This window comes from Carassius auratus, unplaced genomic scaffold (assembly GCF_003368295.1).
Source record: "Carassius auratus strain Wakin unplaced genomic scaffold, ASM336829v1 scaf_tig00015289, whole genome shotgun sequence".
In the NCBI taxonomy this organism is placed as follows: Eukaryota; Metazoa; Chordata; class Actinopteri; order Cypriniformes; family Cyprinidae; genus Carassius; species Carassius auratus.
In genome coordinates, this window is record NW_020524576.1 from 444,594 (window position 1) to 471,575 (window position 26,982).

General features: G+C 35.3%; 2 protein-coding genes across 2 annotated transcripts; both read left to right on the forward strand.

The window, feature by feature from the left end:
- The first annotated feature begins 4,823 nt into the window (after positions 1-4,823).
- On the forward strand, positions 4,824-10,707 carry LOC113074663 (zona pellucida-like domain-containing protein 1). The gene is made up of 11 exons (XM_026247537.1): positions 4,824-4,935; positions 5,305-5,474; positions 5,553-5,773; positions 6,131-6,312; positions 6,663-6,735; positions 7,221-7,318; positions 7,770-7,850; positions 7,951-8,122; positions 8,913-9,009; positions 9,182-9,211; positions 9,557-10,707. The coding sequence occupies exons 2-11, from the start codon at positions 5,369-5,371 to the stop codon at positions 9,730-9,732; spliced, it is 1,236 nt and encodes a 411-aa protein (XP_026103322.1). The 5' UTR covers positions 4,824-4,935; positions 5,305-5,368; the 3' UTR covers positions 9,733-10,707.
- A 4,377-nt stretch (positions 10,708-15,084) lies between these two features.
- Positions 15,085-18,614, forward strand: LOC113074659 (zona pellucida-like domain-containing protein 1). Its single transcript, XM_026247532.1, has 11 exons — positions 15,085-15,094; positions 15,205-15,330; positions 15,554-15,774; positions 15,898-16,082; positions 16,377-16,449; positions 16,542-16,639; positions 16,725-16,805; positions 16,919-17,087; positions 17,269-17,386; positions 17,488-17,508; positions 18,287-18,614. The coding sequence occupies exons 1-11, from the start codon at positions 15,085-15,087 to the stop codon at positions 18,439-18,441; spliced, it is 1,257 nt and encodes a 418-aa protein (XP_026103317.1). The 3' UTR covers positions 18,442-18,614.
- The last annotated feature ends 8,368 nt before the right edge of the window (positions 18,615-26,982 follow it).

The following is a 26,982-nucleotide window of genomic DNA, read 5'->3' on the forward strand; positions in this document are numbered from 1 at the left end:
TCTATTAACAACAAATTTTCTACCAGAAGACTGAAAAATATTTCGAGAGGTTGTTTAACTTCCAGGATCCTTCGATAATTTGGGTTATACTCACCACATGTTATCTTTCATGAGACTTTGGCATGTAAAATGATTATATCTTTTATTTTTCAAAGCAATAAGGGCTGGCTAGTAACTTCTTATAAGTAATAATCTGGATTACATAATCAGATTTTTGTAATTCGATTCAATTACATTTTAAAATACTTGTACTCTGACTAAAATTACTTTTTTATGGATCACATGATTACATATTATTCACACAATAGCAATAATTTATTCATAATTTTTCTTTTTCATCTTTTAAATGTTCCTTTTTTAAAATCGCCTGCCGTTTATACACTCAGAAAGTCTTCCAGTTTTGTGGACATTCAGGTGCTACACAGCATTTGATTTTGAATGATTTTTACAAAAATCGTTTGTTTTAACATTGCATCAATTAATGATGAACAATACTGTTTATTTGAATTATTACTTAGTATTTAACCATCTATTACAATGTCTCTGAGAGGCCTTTGTCTTTCAAACTTATTAAAATGCACAAATTCACATTATTTCTTATGTACATGTAATACAGGGATTCCCAAACTTTTTTGTCATCTGAACATCTTTCTCCTAATATATTCACTTGAAGTGCCCCTGAGATTTTAAAATAAATATTTAATAATTAAGTGTCACATTTGCATGTTCACAGTTGTCTGACATTAGTTAATAGTCACATGACAAGCAGGTAAACAAATAAAATAATTCATTTTTTAGGAAGTGTTTTATTTAGATTTATGTTATTTAAAACAATTACATTTTAAATTTGTAAAATTACAAACTGGAAACACTGATGTAATGTTATGTTTAATGCATTTTATGTTGTTAATTTCAACTAATGTAAAATATTTTCTTACTCAATGTGATAAACAAGTTAGGTCAAGTAATCTAAAAGTACTCAAAAAGTAGTCTGATTATATTTCCTGAAATGTATAATGTAATGGATTACTATATGCTAAAATTTTTGTCATGTAATTTGGAATCAGTAACAGATTACAATTTGTAAGTAATCTCCAGCTCTGTAAGCAATACAATAAATATTTATAATAATGGTATGGATGATTATTTATTATTTACTGTTGTTGTTGTTGCTGTAGCACTTTAGTTTTTTCGATCATTTCCTGCATTCAAATCCTGACACACTGATGTTTTGTATGCTGTGTTATATGCATCTCTGACAAGGTCTGTGTCTGTCAGAAGAGAGCTGGTTATAGATATGGCTCATAATGAAAAGGTGTGTGTCCCTCAGGTCTGAACACAACATGGCTTGTATTTCACACATAAACAATAAGGCATCCTGTGATTTCTGCCACCTGGGACCAGAAACACAGCTTTTCTGTCTAAATCCGCACAGCTCTCTCACATGCACAATAGTTTCCTCAAACGCTGTCCAGAAATATTTCAGCTCTATAATCTATTTCCCGGATCAGTGTGTTTTTTTACACCATAGGTCCAAAATGATAAAATAATCAATCAATTAATCAGTTAATTATGTTTATTACTATTTTTTATTTATTCTGGCTTTAAAAAAATTATTCAAGCATTTTTAAGTTTCAAGTATCCTCTACCAATTATTACACTCAATTTCACCAAAATTATTCAAATAGCTTAAGTTATTTTTATTAAAAACATCTGAATTTCTAATATGGATATTTTAAGTAACAGATTTACTTTAAAAAAAAAAAAGGGTCACAAAATGGGTCATTAAAAGGGTGTGCGGAGAAAAGTGATATAAATGTCAGATACGCGACATGGATATGTTATTTTTATTTTTTATTTTTTTTATAGCATGTGATATGACCCCATTCACCAGCAGCTATAACTGTTTTTGTGTTGGATGAGGGCCTATATAGATGTCAAGTGGTGTTCCCTTTGCTGACAGCAAAACAGTTAGGAGGTAACTAAATTGGCTTCTGTGACAATACAATACAATCTATAAAAGAAAAAAGGCATTTTCGTCTGTGCTGTACCCGACACAGGGCCAAACACTTGTCATTGACAGACTTTCCTACTCCCTTCCCCTTTCTTTTTCACACTCTATCTCTCGATCGCCACACAGCTGACTTGTTTCCATATTAGAAGTATTATAAAATATGGTGAAAATATTCAAGCTGTTATCAGTCCTAAATGTTGGTATTTCAGACCCATCTGTATTAAAATGATATTTCGTCTGCTCATAATGATTTATAGAACTTGACTTTGAGTCAGTCCCAACAAAGTCTTTCTAATCTCGACTGAATTGCAACATTAACATCCAATTAGTGGGCTAAAATCATTCCAGTTAGTTTTCAAATCAAATTTACATCATAAGGAGTATAAATCGACTGTGCCTCTAGTTAAAAACCCTTATGAATAAACATGGCATGATTAAATAACAAAGCAAGCAGATTCTTTGAGAGAGACAGAGGCAATTAGCCAACTTTTTTGGCACTTCAAAAAGGCCAACGAAAGTGTATTCCCTTGTTTGAAATTCCTCTTTGCTTCTCTCTCAGCAGGCTAGACGTATCCTATCCACCGGATAGCCATGACAACCAGAGACAGATTGCTCATCGTTCCTAACTCCTTACAGGCTGCAGTGATTGATGCACTGGACCTGACACCTGCTTGCCCGCCAGCTGATGGCATTTCACACGGCTAGTAGAAAAACAGTAATTACTTGTACCCTGTATAAAAAAAAAAAACAAACAAAAAAACATTTATTTTTCCTGAAACCATAAACTGATTTGTGATACAAGATATGCAGATATTTTTTTGCTAAAACAAGGTCAAGATTATTGTTGGTTAGACTAAAGACTTTAAGAAAGGTTAGATATGTCATTGTCATCACTATTATTGTCAGTTTTATATTGTATTACTGAGTTTCTCACCATAACATCCTGACCCACATTATTCATTTGCACTTTGAATAAAGGCATCAGATAAATAAAGAGACAAGAAAATGAGGCACCACCAAATGCCAGGCAAATAAAAACAGATACTGCCTTTGTGTTGCGATAAGCACTTAATGTGCTCGTAAACACCATTGCTGCTGGTGGGTTTGATTTTAGAAGTTCAGATGTGAGCCGAGACCATTTCATTGTTTAAATTGAGCCCAAAACACATTTGTAACTATAAAACCAGCCTGTGATTGTTCCAAACCCAGTATTTGAGTAATGAACTGCTCACTCAGAAACATTTATACAAGGTTTTAAAGCCCTAAATCGGCCAAGTGCACAGTTTTCCAAATATAAAATAAAATACAATAAAACAACAAATGCTTATATTTTTGTATGGCTGAAAGCTTCCGAAATGCCGCTTAAACCCATTATTGTGAATAACTAACTAAAGAACATTTAAACAAGGTTTTAAAAGAACTCAACTGTCCAAGGACATATGAAATGAAATGAAATTTTTGTGCATGGCTCAAAACGTAAAATGTTTTTTTTTTTTTAATAATAATGGAATCCAAAAATCAGTTTAATGTTATTATTTTTTTTTTTCTCAAATACTATTCCAGAGTGTACATGTACTAACACGAGGAGATCTTGAAAGTAATAGTTATGCTTGCCCTGATATCCTGCCAAGGTGAATGAGATTGTGTCACACTGATAAACAAAATTATAGCCTGCCATATAGAGACATTCATGTGTGAAAAATTAAAGAATGACATTAGCTAGAAGCGCATAAATAGAGATACTTATTGTAAGTACTGCATGCCCCAATATAGACCAACAGCTCCATTTTACCCACAATACCTTCCATCTGAAGAAAGTCCAAGTCCAAGACCTACTGAATCCAGCCGAAGGTGCTCAAAGCTTCATCTCATGTGTGTCTTTGTAGCAGAACCCAGCTGGATTTAGGATTTCGGCAGTTTGGGGTGGTATTACATAGTTTTAAAACTCCTCATTCTCTGGATTTCTTGCATTTTGCACTGATTGACAAGTGACTTTTGGGTGATGTATTGCAGTTGGAGCTGGCCAGCAGCCCGGATGCCTTGAGCTTTGATTAATCAGGTAGGAACGGACAATGAAATCATTCAAATTTCCCCTTTTGCTGCAAGGATGGAGCATGGAGACATTAAGGCAATTAATCGTGCAGATTAAAGTTATTTTAAAAATAATGATGTACAAATGGCAGCTAATTTGATGAAATATTAGTCTGCTATGAATTTGGAGAGGTTTAAACAAGCATCCATCACTAGAAGTATGGCGATAATAGAGATAATAAGAGATTAGAAATGGCATTTATTCACAGATGAAACCGTTTTTGTAATGTAGATTCTCATGTACTTTAGCTGATAATCACAAGGAGGTGTTGCACGGCCAAGAGCGGCAATCGGAAAGGGGGGTCACGGCCAGACAGGTGGGATACCATCATGGGAGGCGGCTGGGGATGTGCTGACTGAGCCAGGCCAAACAAAGCATCTAAAGCGTCCAGACAATCCTGGTCCCGACCCAGACCGTCCTGGCACACAGAAAGGCCAGCTCAGTCAGTGACGAGCCCAGTCCAGGAGCCGATGAAAAGATAATTCCCCCCTCGCAGACCACATGCGGCGTGGGGCCACTTGTGAGCGCTGACAAAGCAAGATCAAGCAGAAAGGATATGAGTGGGAAACTTCAAAACCTGCTCATGTTTCTGGGCCCGTGAAAGGATTTGTATAACACATTCACTTTTGATGGACTTTCCCATGTTCCCCCAGACAGCTCTGTTGCTGCCGACGCGTCCAAATAATGAATCTCTTATGCTACTTTTTTTTCCTCCGAGCAAGGCCGTGTTTCTAGTGGTTTTGCTGGGATGCTGGGCGATCCAGTCAGTCTTGCGTCGCAGCAGAGAACAGATGGAGTACCGCTGATTCAACAGCTGCCAGGGAAACAGGTGAGTCTTCTGAAATGGAGCTAGGGATATTAGAGCAGACGGAGGGCAAGAGAGGACGAGTTTAGGGTGCAGCATGCAGAACTCTGTGTAAAAGCATCATACTTACAAATACCTACAAGAAGTGAACGGATTGGATAGATTTGTAGCTTTTTCAATATATAAATGGAGGATGCTTTGATCACAGACTTAATGGCACTTCAGATCAATTTATGCTCAATACTAGTTTCAAATTTAACTGAAGCACCAACAAAAGTATCGCATTTCTCCTTTTCTGTCTTTTTCTTCCGACTTAATCGCATGATTACAGAACAATAGAGCGGAATTATCTTTTGAAGTGAGTGTAATCATGCATTTCTTCTCTCGTTTCAGAAAAAGAAGCATTTCTGATGAATCCAAGGAAATTGCTCATACATTGTCTCCCTCAGGCACTGAAATGGAACGTTTGTGTGTGATTCTTTTGCTTGCATGGAAAACGTTCATAGTGGATGCGCAATTCAATGGGTTCAACTGTGACGCCAACTTCCACAGCCGCTTCCCCGGTGAATGAGCACTTGCTTTTTTGGGCGAGCATTTAATCAATGACGCGTAATTAATGATATATTATTCCCTCTCAACAGCCGAGCGGGACATCAGCGTGTATTGTGGAGTGCAAACCATAACGCTGAAGATTAATTTTTGTCCGGTGCTTTTTTCTGGCTACACCGACACTGACCTTGCATTGAACGGGCATCACGGCGATGCCCACTGCCGAGGGTTCATCAACAACAACACGTTCCCAACAGTCGTGCTGTTCAGCATCAGTCTCAGCACGCTGGAGGCTTGCGGAAACTCACTTGTGGTAAGAAACCGGTTTTCGCCATTTTTAAGGGCCTGCATAGAGGGCACTGACCCATGACAGAATAATTTACTTACATTAGCCCTCAAATGGCCCAGAACTTTAATTTCAGGTTCGGTCGTTAGTAAGAAAAACACATTTGTTACAGTAAATGCTAAACTACAGCTTGTGTTTGAAGAGACAGTATACTCTATGACAATTTGCCTGTAATAAATGAAGAACATCTGCAGGTGAGGTGGATTTAGCTTCGGCTGGATGACAGCAGAGATCCGGCATTGATAAAAGAGCTGAAGATTAGAGAGGTGAAGGTACATTAGTTTTAGGAAGAGCAATCACACCTTAGTTCCTTTGTGTCTGTAGGTCTCCACGGCTCAGGGGCCCAACGCCTATGGGAATCTCTCCTTGGTCCAAATTGGGAATATAGCAGGATACATTGACACTCCGGATCCCCCGACGGTCATCAGCTACCTACCTGGACTTCTTTACAAGTTCAGTTGTAGTTACCCTCTGGAATACCTGGTCAACAACACACAGCTTGCTTCGTAAGTCGACTTCATCACTGTTATATTGCATTGCATTTCAATCCAATGCATTATTGTGCCCTTTTTTAATTCATGCTAAATTTTTTCACAGTATTTCGATGGAAGATAAAACAGTCCCAAATGGTCTGTTGTAAAATGTTTAGCACTTATTGTTAAGCTTTAACGAGCTAAATTGTGAGGCATAATTAAATTAGTATGCACAACGAATATGTTGTAAAACCTAATGCACGGCTGATTACAAGGACATCAGATAGTAAATCAGGAAAAACTATTACACAAGTTTTCCTTTCAGACGTTAATTGGCCTGAAAAATATATTTATCATGTTTTAATAGCTTCTTTTGTTCGCAGGTCGGCTGCAGCTATATCAGTGAAGGACAGTAATGGCACGTTTGTGAGCACGCTGAATTTACTTCTATACAACGTGAGTATATGTAGAACATCAGCACCGTTTCTAATTAAGTATTTGTTTAGTTCTATATAAATAGACATTTTTTTTTTCTATTTTGCTTGTTTCTAATACAGGCTTCTTAAGTTTTATTCTTAATTTTTATTATATAATATAATATATATATATATATATATATATATATATATATATATATATATATATATATATATATATATCTATATCTATATCTATATCTATATATATATATATATATATATATATATATATATATATATATATATATATATATTATAGTGTATATATAATGTTATTTTGCTATACTTATAAGAATGCATTTAAAATAAGAATATATTTAATAACTTTATTGTGTGTGTGTGTAAATCATTAGATTTTTTTTTATAAATATAAGATATAAAAAATATATTTTAAGCAAATTTTTTTTTTTTTTTTTGAGCACATGTGTGTGGAATCCTTACCTGTGGTGTTCAATATTTAAGGATTCCTCATACGTCCATCATCTTGCCATCCCAGTATCTGGACTTACTCTGAAGACGCGAGTGTTTGCTGCAGTAAAAGCCACCAACCTAGACAGGAGGTAAACTACATATACACAAACATATCTTGGAAAAGTATCTCGCAAGGAGGCCCAAATGCAAGACATAATGCAGATATGAAACTGAAACAGTCTAAATGGTTAATTAACCATGAAATCTGATGGAGGTCAAATGTAAATTCAGACAGACACATGGTCTTTGGACTGTGTCAATGCTTTGTTAAAGCACTCTAAATGACCTCCTCTCTTATGTCTGATAAATACAAAACTGGTTTAGCCCATTAAAGGAAGAATGCTGCGTGACTCAATGCCGGCCTTGTTTAAGGTCAGCAATGGGCGCCACTAAAGTGGATGGCAAAGATTATTATGGGCCTTGACTAGAGACAAGACACATGACTTCTATAAGAAATAACAGTGGCTTGCTCCTATAGGGCCATTTTGTATCCAGTCTCCCACGTTTCAGTAACTTATTCACGCATATCACTCCCCACAGGTGGAATGTTTTGATGGACTACTGTTACACAACTCCATCTGGGAATCCTAATGATGGGCTCCGATACGACCTTTTCTTTGGGTAACTCCATGTTTTGTGCAGATATGAAGATTTGCTTGCATGTGGTATATAACCAGAACTGAGGCTGAATGCTAAGTGCATCTTGTCTGTGTTTCAGCAGATGTGATAAGGACCAGCAGACAACAGTGTTTGAGAATGGGAAGAGCCAGATGGGCCGCTTCTCTTTCGAGGTGTTTCGCTTTGTCAAGCACAAGAACCAGAAAATGTCCACTGTCTTTCTGCACTGCGTGACCAAGCTGTGTCGCTCTGATGACTGTCCCCTGCTCTTTCCTGTAAGGATGGCTGTTTGAAATAGTGAAACCATAGTGAAACCATAGTGAAAGCGTGTCAACATGTCTAGGTCATACTTCATCCTAAAATCCTAAGAAAGAAATAAGATAATATATTTTTCTCAAATAAAATGATTTTACACTGTGACAATATTTTTTAACTGATGCAATTTGTTATTATCATTATTATAAGTACTACTACTTCTACTACCAGGGAAGGTTATTTATTAATAAAGTTTCAATTTTTCAATTTTATTTTTTGTAATCTTATTCTTACCATTTATGTGTTTAAATCCAGTGAAAATCCAGTGTCTAAATACTGTCTAAATACAGTAAAACAATAATATTGTGAATTATATAGGCAATATATATATATATATATATATATATATATATATATGTGTGTGTGTGTGTGTGTGTGTGTGTGTGTGTGTGCATAATTTAATCCTATGATGGCAAAGTGAATTTATCGGTGTCTTCTGTGTCACACGATCCTTCAGAAGTTTTTCTAATCAGATGATTTGATGATCAAAAATATTTATCATTCTTATCAGTTTTTTGCTGCTCAGTATTTTTGAGGAAATCATGAAAATTTTATTTTTATTTATAAAATCGTTTTATCTATTTACGGTACTTTTAGTTTTCATATAGAAAAATATAGGAACAACACTTTTTAATTTACACGGAAAACACTTACATTTTTGAAAAACATATTGACTGGTTATCAAAAACAAATCAACTTCAAGCTGAAACTGTGTTTATTACTCAAATACAAATATTATCATCCTGACAGATCTGTGGTAAGAGGAAGAAAAGGAATGTGCCGGAAAGAACTGCCGGGGCTTCTGACAATGCAGTCATGACGGCTGGGCCCATCATCACCCGAATTGGTACGATATGAACTGTAATGTAGTGTTTATGTAGCTCAACTTGTAGTGCATGATTTCAACAACACTAATTTCCAATTTTCAAATTATGCCTGTTATGTATATGAGACATGATTGAACCTTTCAAGGCAATACGTGTGCTCATTTCACTAAAACAATCTCCGTCTGTCCACAGATGAAACTCCCAGCAATAATTCCCAACTAGGTAAGCCTTCCTTTGTCCTCCACTTTAGGCCTTTTAAAAGGAAGCTAAATCCTTCTTTCCCAGAACTGCAGTTTTTCTGATGAAGGATAAAAGCATGCTTTACTTCCTCCCAGAAAATATAAAGGATTTTTTTTCCCTCAAAGGATGTAGCTGCTTAAAACCGTGACCAAAATAACGATGAGTCGGAGGGTTTCCGACAGAGAGAAGTTAATAGAGGGTAGAAGCAGGTGGTGTTATCAAGAAATGAACTAGACGATGGAAAGAAAGGGTGTGCGATAGAGTTTGAATGGTGGGTTACATATTGTAAGAAGTCTTCCTAACACTCTGTGTATGTGTGTCTTTCAGCACAGTTAAACAGCCCTCCATTCAAAATGAATTCAGCGACGAGTGCCTTGATTTCTGCCAGTGCGATCCTCGCCGTTATGAGCACGTGTTTCTTCATCCTGTCTATGTCACTGCTAAGAGGGAAATATACGCCACCAACACCTCTATCAGGAACTCACAACCCAACGTTCAGTTAAACACACACATGGTTTTTCAGTCAGCTAAACAATACAACAATACCTGTGTGAGGAGCTCTTCAGGTTACACACAGTCATACAGTACAGGGAAATAATATCATATTATCACTCTACACAGCCTTTAGCTAAATACAGCTGCCTATTTTTGGTCACAAAGCATCAATGCAGATACTCTCATCATCAGTGTCCTAGACACAAACCTGAACCATAAGGCAGAATTCTGATTGGAAATTATTCTCTCTCTCTCTCTCTCTCTCTCTCTCTCTCTCACACACACACACACACACACACACAGGATAATCAGGAATAACGCCATTAAAAGATGCACTCAGTCATTTCTTTCCTCATTAAAATGTTTTACAGATAAAGAAATGTCATTTTGACAAAATCATGTACACTCACATGAGATTCTTAGTCATACTGGTTGACAAACAAATCTGGGGGCTGCCATGTTGAGATCACATGACCAGCTGAATAATACTGACTTCATCTCTGTAAGGTTTCTTGTTATTGTAGGATTTTGCTAATGAATTAAGTTAGTCACGGCTGATAATGCATTTCTAAAACTGAAAAAAATTGATTTCCCCTAAATCTGCATCCACACCACTAGGTGTCAGTATAAGTACCAGAAGACTGACTCAACATAAACAAAAACATTTCAAGTGCCCTTTTAGGCCCGAACATGCTCTATTCATGTACATGAAGGCAGACGCTTCCAAATACAATAAATTGTGCAACGCAAATGCTTTTTCTCATCATTGCTGTAAGTGGAGCTATATGCTTTTATGCTAAGATTTCTTCTTCAGGTCAATTACTGTCATGGCGGAGTGACAGTTTAACCGCAGTCTTGGTAAGCAAGCTAGTTAAAGTCAGTTTTGATAGCAACTTAGCTGAACACATCTGGTTTAATGGCCAAGTTCTCATGTCTGCATTCATGTACTTGTGTAAAGTATATTTCTGGCTTTAAAGGGATACTTTCCATTTTTCACGTCATTCCTAACTTGTATGATTTTCTTTCTTCTGTGGAACTAAGATGTTTTCAAAATGTTTCTAGTGTCTTTTATCGTTAAAATGAAAGTCAATGGGGTGCAATGGTATTATTTTGGACCCCACTGAATTTCATTATACGCGAAAACAACAGATGAAATACATTAAAAAATATATTATTTTAAGTACAACGAAGGAAAGAAATTCATACAGGTTTATAATCGCCAGAAGTTTAATTTTTAGATTAACTATCCCTCTGTTTATTTCATACTTTAAGATGTGACTGGTCCACCACTACATGACAGCACCACGGTTTGTTTCTGTCTAAACATCCAAAAGAATATATTGAAAGTGATCGTAGTTACACAGTGTAACACAAACATAAATAGTGTTTTTTACAAACTTATTTAATTGCACTTGTACATTAACTGATCAACAGAGGAGCAAACTGTTTTTTTTTAAACTTGTATTTAATTGTAAATGTCAGTTGATCCAGATCTGCTGGTTCAGCGTAACTTAAAGTTAATACCTCAGCCCCTTTGCTTTATTACAGGGTTTAAGATCAGTTACATGAAGAACATTAGCAAAGGTATCTTATAGACCTGCCCAACACATATTTCTAGTTCAGTGAGAATATTAGAGGCTACAGGATGGAAAGTGAGGAGTTTATTCAGCACAAAGGATCATGAGACACCAGTGATTCCAAGTACATTACTCTCTAGAATAATTCGTTTGAGTTACAAGAGCTGAGAAAGAGACCATAGGGAACAAATTTAATTAAGTCAGCCAGTAACCTAGATCACTATGCTATGTGATTGAGGTGGAAGAAAAGACTATTTAAGATATTTTTAGTTTTAATTAATTGTATTTGTTTTATACTCATTAGAATGTATGTGTCTAAGTGATATCTAATGAACAGTAATAAGTCTTAGCAGTTAGTTTCACATTCTCTAATATTCAGTGTTAGCTATTTTTTATATTTTTATTAAAGATATTTGAATGGAATTTATGTCCAAGATAATTTAATTAAATTTAACAAACCATGATATTGTCCTCCAAACCCACACTTGTATTACTTTGTAGATTTTTCTTTCCTCATTTTTAACAATAAAGTAAATTCAGTTGTGTGTCTGAATATCTTATTTGCAGATTTTCCTGTAGTAATTACAAAACACACAGGGATCACAATCCATTATTGTTTTGTTGAAGAAAGCTTTTAAAGCTCTTCACAATCTTAGTAATCACCATGACTCCAGCTAAACAAAGAGCATGTATCCATATCAGACCTTTGAAGACTTCCAGGCTTATTAACTGTGACATCAGTGACAAATATTAATGGGATTGTGGCAGAATAAATGAATGGCTCAATTTAATCTGAAGAATTCTGGGTCACATAATGTCCTCTCTGGATATGAAAAACAAACAATCCATCAGAGGATAATTCCTCCTCTCCTGAGATGAGCTGAACTCTAAGAAAACAAGATATATATTATCAGTACCATGGCAATCATTCAGGTACCACAGCATTTATCAAAACATAATGACATTTCCTTCTAAAACCATTACTGTACCATATTACTGTCAGTGTGCTTTATGTAAGAGTATAATATATTGTATTGATTTCAAAGCTGGATGGTTTCCATAGTGACATATGACTATAACCCTCTTAAATAAAAATACACCTTTGTTCTTGACATGAACTTCCTGGAAATCTCCTCATCTTCCATAAAGAAGGGTTGAGTGTCAGCATAGAATATATTAGTTCTTTTGATATGGAAGTGACCTGAGAGCACAATTCCCAAATCATACAAGGCCAAACTTTGACACATAAAGTGCTAATCTGAATCCAAATGACAGAACGGTGTTGAAAGCATTAGTTGAATGGAAAATAAATTATATAAATTAAATTTAGATAAATTTTTTTTATCTTTGTTACATGTTTTATTATACAGTATATATATATATATATATATATATATATATATATATATATATATATATATATATATATATATATATATATATATATATTTTTTTTTTTTTTATTATATGTAATATAATCCTTCAAAATTCAAATATGCTGATACTAAAATGCCTGAACTGTCTGAAATGTACTTTCGCACCCTCGATTACTGTGATTACCTTGATTACTGCTACCTATCTCTCAAACGGACCATTTACACTCTTGATTGAGATTGTCGATAGAGTGTCAATGGTCCAATTGAGAGGTAGGCCTTGTCCCAAATGGAACACTTCATGTGCCACCGTTCCGTGTGTCCGTTAAGTCCACGAGACCGCAAGATGTCCCATTTGTCATTTTAGTGTTCAGAAGGGTGCTCGCGAGTGCCACCTTTTCGGCCGTTATACGCCCTCGATCCTCACTTCTGCCGAGCCTGCACTGGGGAAAACTCCGCAGCAGACTGCTTCCCGACAGTCAAAGCAACATTACGTCACAAATGTGCAGAATCAGAGGAAGATCACTAGGGTTTAGGGTACAATTTGGGACAGGGCCATAGGTGGCGGTAATGTACTTATCTAATGTACTTAATGTACTTATCTAAGTCTGCGATCCATGGTAAAGCAACAAGAAGAAGAAGATGCCTCAAGTGCAGGCTGTGTAGAGGCACGCAGTATAGTTCAGATAGTTTTAGTGCATCAGAGGTAAAAAAAAAAAATGAAAAAAAAAAGGATATAAATACTGTTCAGTGTCTTGTGTATTTTTTTTTTTTTTTTTTGCATGTTTTAGCCGTGATTCCTATCCACTTGCATTATATGACAACAGTTTGAGTTGAATGTCTCAGTTTGTGTTCTACTGAAGAAACAAAGACACTTACATCTTGGATGCCCTGGGGGTAAGCAGATAATCATAACATTTCTTTATGGGTGAACTACCCCTTTAAGCTTCATTAAACCCTTCTGTGATTCCCCACGGATTCACCTGAGATTTATCAGGATCTGTGGCTCTTCGCACTGAGAATGTAAAGAAAAATGCTAAAACAAAGTGATTCGTTTGCAGCTTAAAGCAAAGCCCTCTCATTACAGAGTAATCCATTGACCTTTTCACACCACTTAACAGTGTTCACACTCAATAGCTGCCCTTCAATCAAACGTGCCCTGTTTTTGGACCTCTTGATATATGTGATAACAGCATTAGTTTACTAAAAAATTGTTTAAAGAAAGAGGCACAGGTTATGTGATCAGATAACTCTAACTTGACTGAAAATGTATAATGAGAAACCAGACTTTCAATAAAGCAGGGATGAGTATGGTTGGTGTACAGTTAAGTGACTAAATAAGCACTAATTGGGAACATCTGGTATTATATATATTTGTATATTTTTTCGGGCGTCAAGCTATCAACCAAACTACACACAGTAAGTGACTCAAGACTGGATTGAGATATTACTGTGAAGAGATGATAGTCAAAACAAAGCCCAGGAGTGCACTTTGGTGTGCTTAATGAATCCTTTACTCACCCTTGTCTGATTTCTGATCCATTTATTTGGTTATCAAATAATGCCCAGTGGGCTTAATTTATGAAACACAGACAGAATTAATTTTCTAGTTTACCAAATCATTCTTATGTAACTTGTTGCAACAGTTTTGTCAACATACCTTTATGAAAAACTAACTGACAAAAAAACAAAACACACATTTTATGATAGATAGATAGATAGATAGATAGATAGATAGATAGATAGATAGATCTTTTGCATTTGTAAGAACTTAGACAAAAATGGCTAAAACAGTCATATGGTTTGGGAAACACCTTGTCCAAAGAAAACAATGTAACCATGGAGACTGACAATCCATAAAAAACCCAAACCGAAATAAACAAAACCAAAAAATATGTAGGCTACTCAGCTGCCTACCCCATCAGGTTTTTCCATCAAAACAGGCAAATGCATAAGACTCCCTTTGGTGAATTATGTGTGTTTGTATTGTCATCCTTATTTACTGCGTTGCTAGGAATACCTTTGGAGCAACATAATGATCCCTGACATTTCGTACAGTGTCAAACTAGGGTGAAAAGAGCCATTGCTGTATTGTCTCTGCTCCCTGGAGGCACGACACTTACTCCTTGAGGTCTTGTATTAAGATGCCAAGGGTATCCGTGTTTAAGTAAGTAGACAAAAAAAAAAAAGGCCATTTCTTTGAAAGCCCACGTTGTGTTGAGTTTCAGCAAATGCCTTCAGGCGGTCAACTACGGGACTTTATTCATAAAAGGTCTGGTCCCAAACAGTAGATACACCAAACCTCTATGACCTTATTTTATTCCCGTTCCCACAAAAGAAAGTGCTCTATAAAAGGACTCCACAGTTCACAAGATCTCACAGGCAGAGGATACCCAGACCAACCGCAAGCATGATCCAAGGTTTGTACGTGTCCTAGGACGAGTAACTGTGGGATATGTGCTGAGCACCTGGGATGCACCAGTGGTGACTGACTGATTTTTGAATATGGTGTATTTTCTTCCATGAACAGGCTCCCGTTCCGCAAACACCAGGAAAGATATTCTGCTCAACATCTCCCTCTTACTTTTAGCTACAAATTTAGAGAAAAGTTTCCAGTTAGTGCTTAGTGACTGTGGATCAGAATACAGACGTCCAGGTATAGTTTTCATTCCTGACTGAATCACACAGGTCTACATCATAACAATATCAGAATCACTTGAATTGGCTTATTTTGATGTATGTTAACAGGTGTTTTCAAGATTCTAATTCTGTCCAATTTGATTAACAAAACTTTTCTTCGATTCAGTGTTGTTGTTTGCCTCAAGTAAGACTTCATACTGGTTTTTGCATAACTAATCCTGTCGTTCTTGTCACCACAGAGTACACAGACATCTCTGTAGAATGTGGAACGGAGTACATAAATGTTGCTATCAAATTCTGTCCTGTCATGTACACTGGCTACAACGAATCAGAGTTAATCCTCAACAATGTCAAGAATAACCCAGACTGCAGGGCGACCCTCGATACCTCTGTCTTACCTCCCATGGCCCGATTCCGGTTCCCAATCAACTCAACCAATGCCTGTGGCAGCAACTTTGTTGTGAGTAATGGCTATAAATCAAAGTAAAGTGATACCAAAAAAATCCTCAATCCTAGTCAAAACTAATGGGTCAATCTATTTTAATGGCTTTAAATACAATACATTACCTAACTTTTTCCACAGACAATAAGGAGTATAGGCACAGGAGTATTCTCTGACTTCTCCAACATCGAGATGGTCAACATCAGTGGAACTGTACAATCAAATGTCATCACAACAGGCACTGTGACGTATAACGCTGAGCTGAAGTACTACTACTCGTGTGCCTATCCTCTGGAGTACCTGATCAACAACACTCGGCTGGATGTGTAAGTGCTCATTTTCTGTCATTCTATTGCATACCAGTTTGAAGATTTACTAAGGACAAATGAACAAAACTCACTCGGGAGTAAGCTTCTTGGTCTAGTGTCTTTCTCTAATAACATGTAAAATCCAATTGGTTAATCCACGTTGTTGTCCCCAAAGGACAGGAAGATGAGATTATATTCACAACAGAGAGATACAATGACACTGATACACACGTCTAGTTTTGGAGTTGTCCACATTGAGTGATTGTGGGCTTTTTCAGGTAAACTTGAACCTTGTTCTGTTTTCTAACACAGGTCGTCCTCCTCGATTGCAGTAAAAGACAACAATGGCAGTTTCATCAGCACGTTGCGTCTCAAACTCTTCAAAGTCAGTCCCTAAATCTCAGTGCATTTATAGATCAGATCAGCTAGAGACATATGCTAAATATTCATTTATCTGGACATCTTTTCATTTCTCAGGACATAAACTTTACAGAGCCTCTCATCATGCCTTCCCTCGGTATTGAGCTGAGGACAAATGTGTTTGTGCAAGTGGAGGCCACCAACTTGACCTCCCAGTAAGACCTGTGTCTGATGAGTTTCATCATGGCAGTAAATGAATCAATTTTGCATTTAAGTTGACAATTATTATGTATTTCACAGATACTTTGTGCTGCTGGACAGATGCTACGCTTCCATTTCCACTACACCCACCACCTCAAACTTCTTCAACCTCTTTGTGCCGTAAGTTTAACCATAAAATTATGGAAGCTTACTATAGTCATATCATAATACAACTGCACCATGTTTGTAAGATGAGAGAGAATGATTTGTTGATTGATTATTTGTTTGATCAGATGCAGCAGTGATCAGTTCACTAAAATGCTGGTCAATGGGGAGATGCAGATTGCTCGGTTCTCGTTTCCGGCCTTCCGCTTTACAGAGCAGCAAAACCAAACAGTATCAACATACTATCTGCACTGCATCACAAGACTGTGTGAAATATCAACCTGCAGTACTTTCAAGGTAAATACATACAAATAGAAACACGTTTTGGATTGGGATGGGTGGGTTGGCTTCAGTATTTTTGGGAGGACATTTGAAAATGTTTAGTCTACAAAAAAATAGAAACACATACATACAGTTCAATTACCCAGAGACAAACACTGGCCAAGACATTGTCCACTCACCATGGCTCTTTCCACAGAAATGTGGCAACCGAAAAAGGAGAGACGTCGTGCCTTTGACCACCACTCCTTCTCCAAATGGAGTCACAGAAACCACCACCGTCACATCACCAGCCATCCTCATACGCTCAGAAAACGGTACAATCCTTCCCCTTCGTGAAAACAAAATGAATGAATGAGTTGTTTACATTTCATTCCAGATCTAAGAAACTGACTTTATTGTGTTTATTTCGTTTCAGTGGTGGCAACAAAAGAGGAAGGTGAGCAAAACTGTTTCACGTGTAAAGCATGCAATATTTGTCCAGAATCCTTCATATTTCCAGTGTACTGAATGTAGCAATGTTAACTAATTTAACTAAATACTAAATTAATAATAAAAAATAAAAAAACGGCAACAATAAAGCACTCTCTTGTAGAATGTTCATATGTAGCACATTTAAAGTTTGATTCTTTTAAGTGAATCAGTTTGTTCAGATGAATCATCTAAATGAACTAGATCAAACAGAAACAATGAATCAGTTTGAGACTGTGAGGCATTATGTATATTTACAGATAACAATCAGTAAGCAATGCTGTCTATCACTGTTTTTGACATTGCATCCTAGTTTTTTTTTTTTTTCAAAGTTATTTTTCAGCCAAAGAATTTCTTTCTGATTCTTTCTTTTTCTCAAAAAATTATGAATTTCCAGCAGTCATTACTCAAGTCTTCAGTGGCACATGATCTTTTAGAAATCATTCTGATTTACTGATTTGGTGCTCAAGACACATTTCTTATTAATATCAATGTTGAAACAATTGTGCTGTGGAAACAAATGATATATTTTATTTCAGGATTCTTTGATGAATAAAAAGTTTAAAATAATAATATTTTTTGAAAGTGAAATCTTTTGTAACACTATTTTGTCATTTTTTACTCATTTACTGGTGAATAAAAGTAGTAATTATATTTTAAAACCAAACTTTTGATCAGTATTGTAGTTCGCTCCTTTGGTTTGTAGTTTACAGTCAATTCTAAGTCAATGTGTTCTTGTTTTGCAGATGTCACAATCAGCACAAAAAAACCTTCAGACATCTCTGTGGGTCTCGGCGTGGCTGTGGGCATCCTGGCATTCGCCTGCATCATGACTGTAGCAATGGGAGCAGTTTTCTACAAGAGAAACTTGCGCAACGCACCTTCAAAAATGCTCCGGTGAGCTGAGACACCCTGATACTGCTCCAAGAGAGGACAGCCGGTCCCCGCCGGGATGATCTCTCGCCGCTTGAGGGCTGAGCAGGGCTCAGCGTAGAACTGTTTTGGACATCTTGATCTTTCCTATAGTGCTTCTTGGTGAATAATCGTAGCATAATGTGGTTTAGAAGAGCAACAGTGCACTACATCAGCTCTACTCATTAAACTTGTGTTTAAGTGTAGCATGGACCTGGGAATACATGTTAAAAGCTTATGTATCTTTAAAAAAAGTTTATACAACAGGCGATATGGATTCCTCTGTGATTTAGTATTTTTGAATTGAAGTGCATTAAAAATGAAAGTATTGACCCATCAAATGAATCCAATCCCAATGAGCGCACGCTGTGGAACCTGTAAAACACAAAAAGGAAATAAATCTGAATGTGTGTGGAGGGTTTGGAGCTTGCTAAGACAGTCCCTTCTAAAATGTTATATGTGTTATTTATAAAACACTACTCTTTCTACTTAACTCGCAATGAAGTTTTGGCACCCCCATATCTAAAGACTGCTCATGCACAGCCCAAAACATCATTGCATTTACAATGAAACTTATAACTTTTAAATCAACACTTTTGAAGCAGAGTATTATAGATTCCTTCTGCATGTCTAACTTCATGAATAAAGAAATGGAAATGAAAGCAATTTGGAGTGAGGGAAAGTGAGCCGAAGGAGAGTGCTGCAAAGCGTTGATTTTTAGATCTTAAGTTTCGTTCTTGGCTCTGCACTTTGTGTCTTTATAATTCCTATGGCAAGCTGAGCTCTTTAAAGTAGATGTACTGTATATTTGTGATTCATCCATTAATGCATGCTTCATCTGAATAAAGGCTGCTGGTACAAGAACAAATCACTGTCCTCTCGAGTGGATTCTTACTTGGCATAAAATCATGACATCTGCAATGGGAATGGAATTAGATTGGCTGAAAATAGCATTTGGGCCTTTTGCATTGTAATTAAAACTATAATGCACACTTAAAAAAGTGCCAGAGGTGTGTGTAAAAGGATATAAAGGTATAGAATACCTATTTAAAAGTCATCTATATGCATAAAAACTAGCACCTAAATAAAGTGGGTCATGCAAATTCATTCAATAAAGGGGATTTTTGGGTATCACTAGTGCAATACTAGTATGAAAGCTTGAAATAAAATCTGATCACAGTCTAATATCATTTTACTGTGACCTGTCAAATGCACTAATGCCTGACCTCTACATTGTCAGGTGCCTTTACAGCTATGATTAACCTAATTTCATTGTTCTCATTGTGTAAGGGTCACGTTTTCATGTGTCTTGACACCTGAAACTGCTCTCACAGTCATGCTGGAGAAAATGTGATCTTAACTCACATAATTGTCACCAAATTCCACAAAACGATCAATCAACCTTTCACTTCATTCATATTTTTGCTTTGTTTGGTTTTTTAGGTCATGAGTGGGACAGAAGCCCTGTTGAGTCCTCCGTGTACAAGAAGCCCAGAGGGGAAAGGACAGATTCGCAGACGGATCCAGCATAGAAGTAGGGCACACGATGATTCATACTGTCAGATGTTGAAGTAGGCCATCATTTTGTGGCTCTCTTTAAGTCTCTTTGTTTCTTTTTCCACTTTGTTTTGCAAGCATCACTTCGAATATTTTAACACCCTTCATTCTGACAAAGAGAACAGTGGTTTTCCAAAGACATGAGGCATGAAAATATTATAGATGTTTTATTTATAGGATTGTTTAATCCAGTTATTATCTGCAGTGTCGTGCAATAAATTTACTGTAAGAAATACAGTAACACTGTTTCTGATAATGTTAATATATCAACCAATTTTGAATAACCTAAAGTAGGTCATGGACAAAAATGGTGGCTGATAAATATGTAGAGAGAGACAGAGCACAGTTATACCCACGCCAACACAAAACACCATTAGGGGTAACACTAAAATAATCCAATAAACTGAAACCAAACACTGTAAAACAAATGTGATGTTTTGCTTCTGTGAACATTTCAAGGTAACTTATTTATTTATAAAATAAACCACTTTAACAATATGTTTCTGTAAGTGTTTATGTATAATTTTATTAATAATAATATACATTTCAATTGTAAATTATATGGTCACATTTTTGATTTATTTTATTTATGATCAAAATTATAATTCTTTTAATGTACTCAGTCTTAACCAATTAGCATTTCATATAATCACCAACCAACTGTTAAAATTATGAATATTTTTCACTCAACGGAATTTTATATATTTTTTTTATTATCATTTATTGAATTTTATTAAAAAGTGTATTATTTATTTTTATAAATATATATTATAATTACTTGATCATATGGGAACTCATAATTTTGTTTACATACACTTTCAGAATTTTACAGTATTCACCATTAAAATCAAAACTATTTTCAGTGTTTATTGTATGAACTCAAAGATAATCAATTAGCATTTTTACAGTCACATATTTATAACTGACAATATTTTAATTAATGAAATGAGAACAAAACAAATCAGTGCATATTTCGACTGACAACTTGGAAAAGTCAAATTAAATTAAATTAAATTAAATTAAATTAAATTAAATTAAATTAAATTAAATTAAATTAAATTAAATTAAATTAAATTAAGCAATAAAGTATGTAAAATGACAATGCCACTAAAATACTCCAAAAATCGAATGAAGTTTAAGCTCCAATTTCCAAAATCTCTTCTAACAAAGTAGGCTGAATCCAGTTCAGATTTACCCACAGAAACATTGTCCTTTCATCTCCACCTTTGTTTTAAGATGATAGGATGGAATTTCCTATTGAGGAAAGCTTATCCATTATTGAAAGTCCCTGCATCACAGGAGTCATGCCCAGTTATTAATGACAGAATGAGTGGGTGAGAGGAGGACTGTAGAAACAGAGTAATGAAGGAAGCAGAGGAGAGAGAGGACTGTGCTTTGAACCTCACTGCAGGAGCACTGTAAAAGCTTCAAAGCTCTGCGGCTTGAAGGAGACCTGCAGACCGAACACACATACAGTAAAGGCTATAGAGAGCTCTGAGCCCAAACCTGCTCAGTAATCCTGTACGTCTCTCTAAAACCTCTTACAACAACTGATATTCCTCCTGTCTAAAGACCACCAGCAGAGAAATATCCCTTTGCTCATGGTCAGACCTGTAGATTAACAAATAAGTGGACTTTGCTTCACAATAAAACACTTTATTCTTGAGGAATAAAGTTATTCTTATACTTATGGTTCTGACTGTAATGGAGAGATCTCCTTTATCTGATCTGAAGTTTTGTGTCTTTGAGTAGAGCTCTTGTTTAGTATCCTTCAAAACCACAATATATCAAAGGCAAATCATTTCAGAAAGTCTTTTTGGAGATTGCAACTACAAACATATATATATATATATATATATATATATATATATATATATATATATATATATATATATATATATATATATATATATATTTTTTTTTTATTTTATTTTATTTTTTTACAGAAAGTTCAAACAAGATTTTTTACATTTTTTTTTTTTTTTTTAAGAAAATGATTGGAACATGTATTGAACAGTATTAGTATATTTTAATTATCATTACTGGCAGTTTTATTTTATTTTACTTAAATATATTTTACCATTTTAATAATATAAATAAAATCAAATTAGTTTTATTTTATTTTAAAACGTGAATTAAAATGGATTGTTGTGTATAATTTTGATGTGGTTTATCATTAGTTAAATAAAAAATTATTCATTTAAATATTTACAAATAAAACAAAAATTAATTATTTGTAATAAAATATATATATTTAAAATTGTTAGTATTATATTTATTATCATTATATGCAGCTTACTATTATCATCATCATCATTTTTTTTATTTAAATATCTGTGATCATAAAAGTATAAAAATACATTATTATTTAATACATTATTATTTATATTATTATACTATTTTATTTGAAAATAGTACATTAAAATTTATAAATTATAAATTGTATTGCTATTGTAATATTAATGGTATCATTTAACCTAAATGAACTTATTTAAATCGTTCAATTAAAATACATTTATATTTATCATAATATAAATACTATTTTATTTATACTAATAAGAAAATGTAATGATAATAATATAATATTACAAAGAATATAATATCTTTTTTTTTTTTCAATTTTATTTCAATCAAGCCAACAATGCTCAAAAATTAAAACATTAAATATATGAATAATTAAGTATTTAGCAGTAAAAAGCTACTCCAGTTATTCTCGGTTGTATGGTGCATGAAGAATACAAACACAACAATCCTTCTACTTATAAATCTGCTTTTAGTTGATGCTTTTTCATTGTACATCATACGTCTGGATGATATATTGTGATAAATATTACACTTGTCACCAAGCTCAATAATTGAACTATAATCATTACGTATGGACACCGATCGATGGTCTCCATCAGTGTTGTATAGTTCTGGGTTCAGCTCATGGGGGATCTCTCCTATCAGAGCTCATCAGTGTGGTCAGCCTCTTGTGAAAGAAGAGACCTCATTCTAGAGCAAGACTGAAGAGAGAGAGCAAGAGAGAATTCAAGACAAGCTAGACTGAAGCTCTATGAGCAGAAAAGCTCCATGTGATTACTTCTGTTCTGCTTCAGAGACAGCAGCCACTTTCACACTTTCAGACAGACACTGCGTGCTCCATTGAGAAAGCATCTATGACAGATGGCAATAAAGGTGTAGACGGCGTTTTTAAAAGAATCAGATTTCACCTGCAGTTTTACTTCCCTTGCCTGACACATTCAGGTTCACAGCATACATAATGTGATCTTATCACTCCCTCCTTGTTCTGTATTTCGTGCTAGTCAATCAAAGTTGAACGACGGTATTGGCCAGGAAATTGGATTGAATTTAAAACGGATTCTTCAACCTGGAGCTGGGCAACAGATTATCAGATCCTATAGTTTTTTTTCTGTCCATTTCAACTTGAATTTTCAGCTTTAAGTTTTGAGAATAGTTCAGGAATTAATCGTTTGCTCAGCTCTTTCCTTCTCCAGATGCCCTTGATCAACCAATGGAGATAAGTGAAATATCAGTGTGGCTGTAATTATGATATCTGAACAATAGAGGGCAGACATGCAGCAGAAAGAGAACAGCTGTGTGTAGAGAGACAGAGAGAGAGAGAGAGAGAGAGAGATGAATAAAGCTTGGCCTTGCTGGGGCAGTGAATCATAAACAATATTAGCAACATACTATTTCCACTGTTCCCCTGAAAAGATTTAATAACCAAACACTGTGTCTGATGAGGCAGGGAATTGTGCTTTTGTCTGGAAAAAATACGTGTTGCCATTACACTTTACAGAATTATCAGTTAGAGGACTAAAGCAAAAAAGTAAAAATAAAAGAATTCTGTCGTCATTTTCTCACCCTCATGTCGTTCTGAACCCAAATGTCTTTTCTTCAGTGGAGAAATATATGGGGAACTGCATCTCGTAACCGACTGTAAATCAGTTTTGTTCCATTAAGAGCCGTTATACTGGAACACTTTATGAACATAAAAACAAACCATGCGCAAGTTATGAAGGAGGGAAATGAAAGGGTCGCATAAGAAGCTGGCTGGAAGAAATCTATACTTTATTGTTTTTGTGTTCATCAAGTATTTGTCTTTCCACACACCTTGCTGGTTTCGTGAACTTGCTCCAAAAAAAAAGCAATACTGTCTGGATGACTTTAGAACAACGTGAGGGTCAGTAAATGATTGTTGAACTGTTCTTTAAAATATAACAAAAAGTTCTGCAAACGTGGAGATCCGAAATGCTGCATGGTGTTAAACTTCTGTGGAACGGCAGATTATAAATGAGCCATGAGACATCAGCAGATGTGAACAAATGTAGTTGAGTGTAATGTGCATGCAGCCGTCTGATCAAGTTACTGATGTAAACAGACCCCAGTTGCACTTAAAGTTTAATTGCACTTTCTGTTTGTGCAGTGGATATGTCCATCATTACCAGACTGACCAAATCCCATCTATTTATGTTTGAAAATAACCATATCTTCTATGTAGTAAAAGTTACTATGTACTGTTGAATTTATAAATTTACAGTATTCACATATTCATGGGGGTTTGGAGCACTTTTTAGCAGATTAATAGATGTCGTTTATATCGTTATATTTCGAAAAATACAACGAAACAGTAATATTGCAAAACCTTATCACAGTTTAAAATTATTGTTTATCATTTGCAATATATTTTAAAATGCAATTTATTTCTGTGATGGAAAGCTAAATTAGTTTTCAGTGTGACACGATTAATCAGAAATCATTCAGATATGCTGATCTGCTGATCATTTCTTCTTATTATCAATGCTGAAAACAGTTAATAAAAAAATCTTCCTAATCTTCCTAATAACATATGATTGCTATCATGGCTGTTCCAAATGAGCTATTATATCAAATCAAGTAAACTTCTATAGATACTGTGAATGGGGATGGTTAGTATTTTTGTGTGTGCGTGTATGTGTGTGTCTGTGTGTGTTGTGTGTGTATGTGTGTGTGTCTGTATGTACATGCGAGTGCTTTTATGTGTGTTTGGTGGCAAGGCTCTCAGCGAACAGTCCTCTGTTCTGAGTGAAAGGGTAATTGACTGTGAGTGACCCTGGCTTTAATAAACACCTGCTTGCTCTGTTACCTGTGTTGCATCAGTGCGCCTCTTCTAGGCTCTCCAAGCTGCCATTTACAGAAAGACTCAACTGAAGAGCCTCAGGCGCTCTCTATAGCTCATTAATCAGTGTCCGCGGTGGACATAAAGTCATTTACTTTTGACAAGCCCCCAGTGTGTGCTATGTGATAGCAGGCCTGGCATAACAGCGTTAATTGGTAATTTACTGGAATATTCATACGAGGAAGTGCAGAGGACAGAGGCCACAGCTAAGACCAAACGTCTTAGGTGCTATTATGTATGAAAGAAGTCTAGAATGGTGTTGTTTAAACAGCAAATGTCACATTTGAAGGTACAAACGTACACAACCTTAAGTATGTATAGGTTCAGTTACTGCAATTTCTGGTTTAAACTCACATGTGTCAGGCAGGCTCTAAAAACATATTTAATAGAATTGTTTTTGTCCAAACAATAAAATGTAATGGGGTTCAAACAACCGCAATGGACCCCTCAGTCTTCTATTGCATGATAAATCAATCAATCAATCAATCAATCAATCAACAGAGGCAGGCAAGGCAAGGCAAGAAAGAGAAGATAATTTGGTTTCGGAATGACATGAGGGTGAGTAAATGATGACAGAATTTAATAGCAACTAAAATTACATTTTCATACATTTAAAATGCATTCAACATTTTAGCTTATTATTTTGACATTTCTGATTTAAACCCCAACACACATTAACTGTTTTAATGATTTTGTGACCAAGGACCACAAAACCAGTCTTAAGTGTCAATTTCTCAAAACTGAGATTTATACATCATCTGAAAGCTGAATAAATAAGCATTCCATTGATTTATAGTTTGTTAGGATAGGACAATATTTGGCCGAGATACAACTATTTGAATATCTGGAATCAGAATGTGTAAACAAATTGAAACAATAAAATATTGAGAAAAACGCCTTTGAAGTTGTTCAAATTAGTTCTTAGCAATGCATATTTCTAATAAAAAACATATTTAGGGTGGGGAATTTACAAAATATCTTCATGGGACATGATCTCTACGTAATATCCTAATGGTTTTTGGCATAAAAGAAAAATCTATAATTTTGACCCATACATTGTATTTTTGGCTATTCCTACAAATATACCTGTTCTTTCCCAAGTAAAAATAACTGTAGTAAGTAATATTATTTTTAATTAACTAATAATATTTTGCTGAAAAAATAAGGTTACCCTAGTACATTTATGGAAAATTCTTTATCAAAATATCAAACATAATCTTGTATGTATGTGTGTGACGTTTTAATGGTCGCAAGTGTGCTCGCTTTAATGGATTCACCTTGCTATATAAAGATAGAGAAAGCAAATTTTCCCATCAGCATATTTGTCTTCCAGCTCACTGTCTCACGGCTGGAACTGAGAGAGAGAAAAGAGTGCATAGACAGGTAGACAGAAGGAGAGAAGAACGGCAGAGCAGCAGAGAGACAGAAAAAGAGAATATGTCAGCTTTAGAGTTCCACTAGATTCACTTCACTGCCAAACTCAACACCCTCAGGGTGACAGGCGAGAGAGAGAGAGAGAGAGAGAGAGAGGAATGGCAATGACAGAGAGACACATTAAGATGTGGTGCTTATCAACACAAAGGACAACAAAACTGAAAAAGCCAACAATAGCTGTGTCACACTTAGAATAACAATACAGTGTTTGGCAATTTCCCTATGTGCTTTCATTGCTCGCAGTAAGATTACATTTGAAAAATATTTCAAGCCAGATTTTTCAATTTCGTTTGTACCCGTACAATTTGAATATATTCAACATCCCCAGGTTTCATTCTTGCATTGTGGAAATACTGAATATATTTCTGCACATGAATG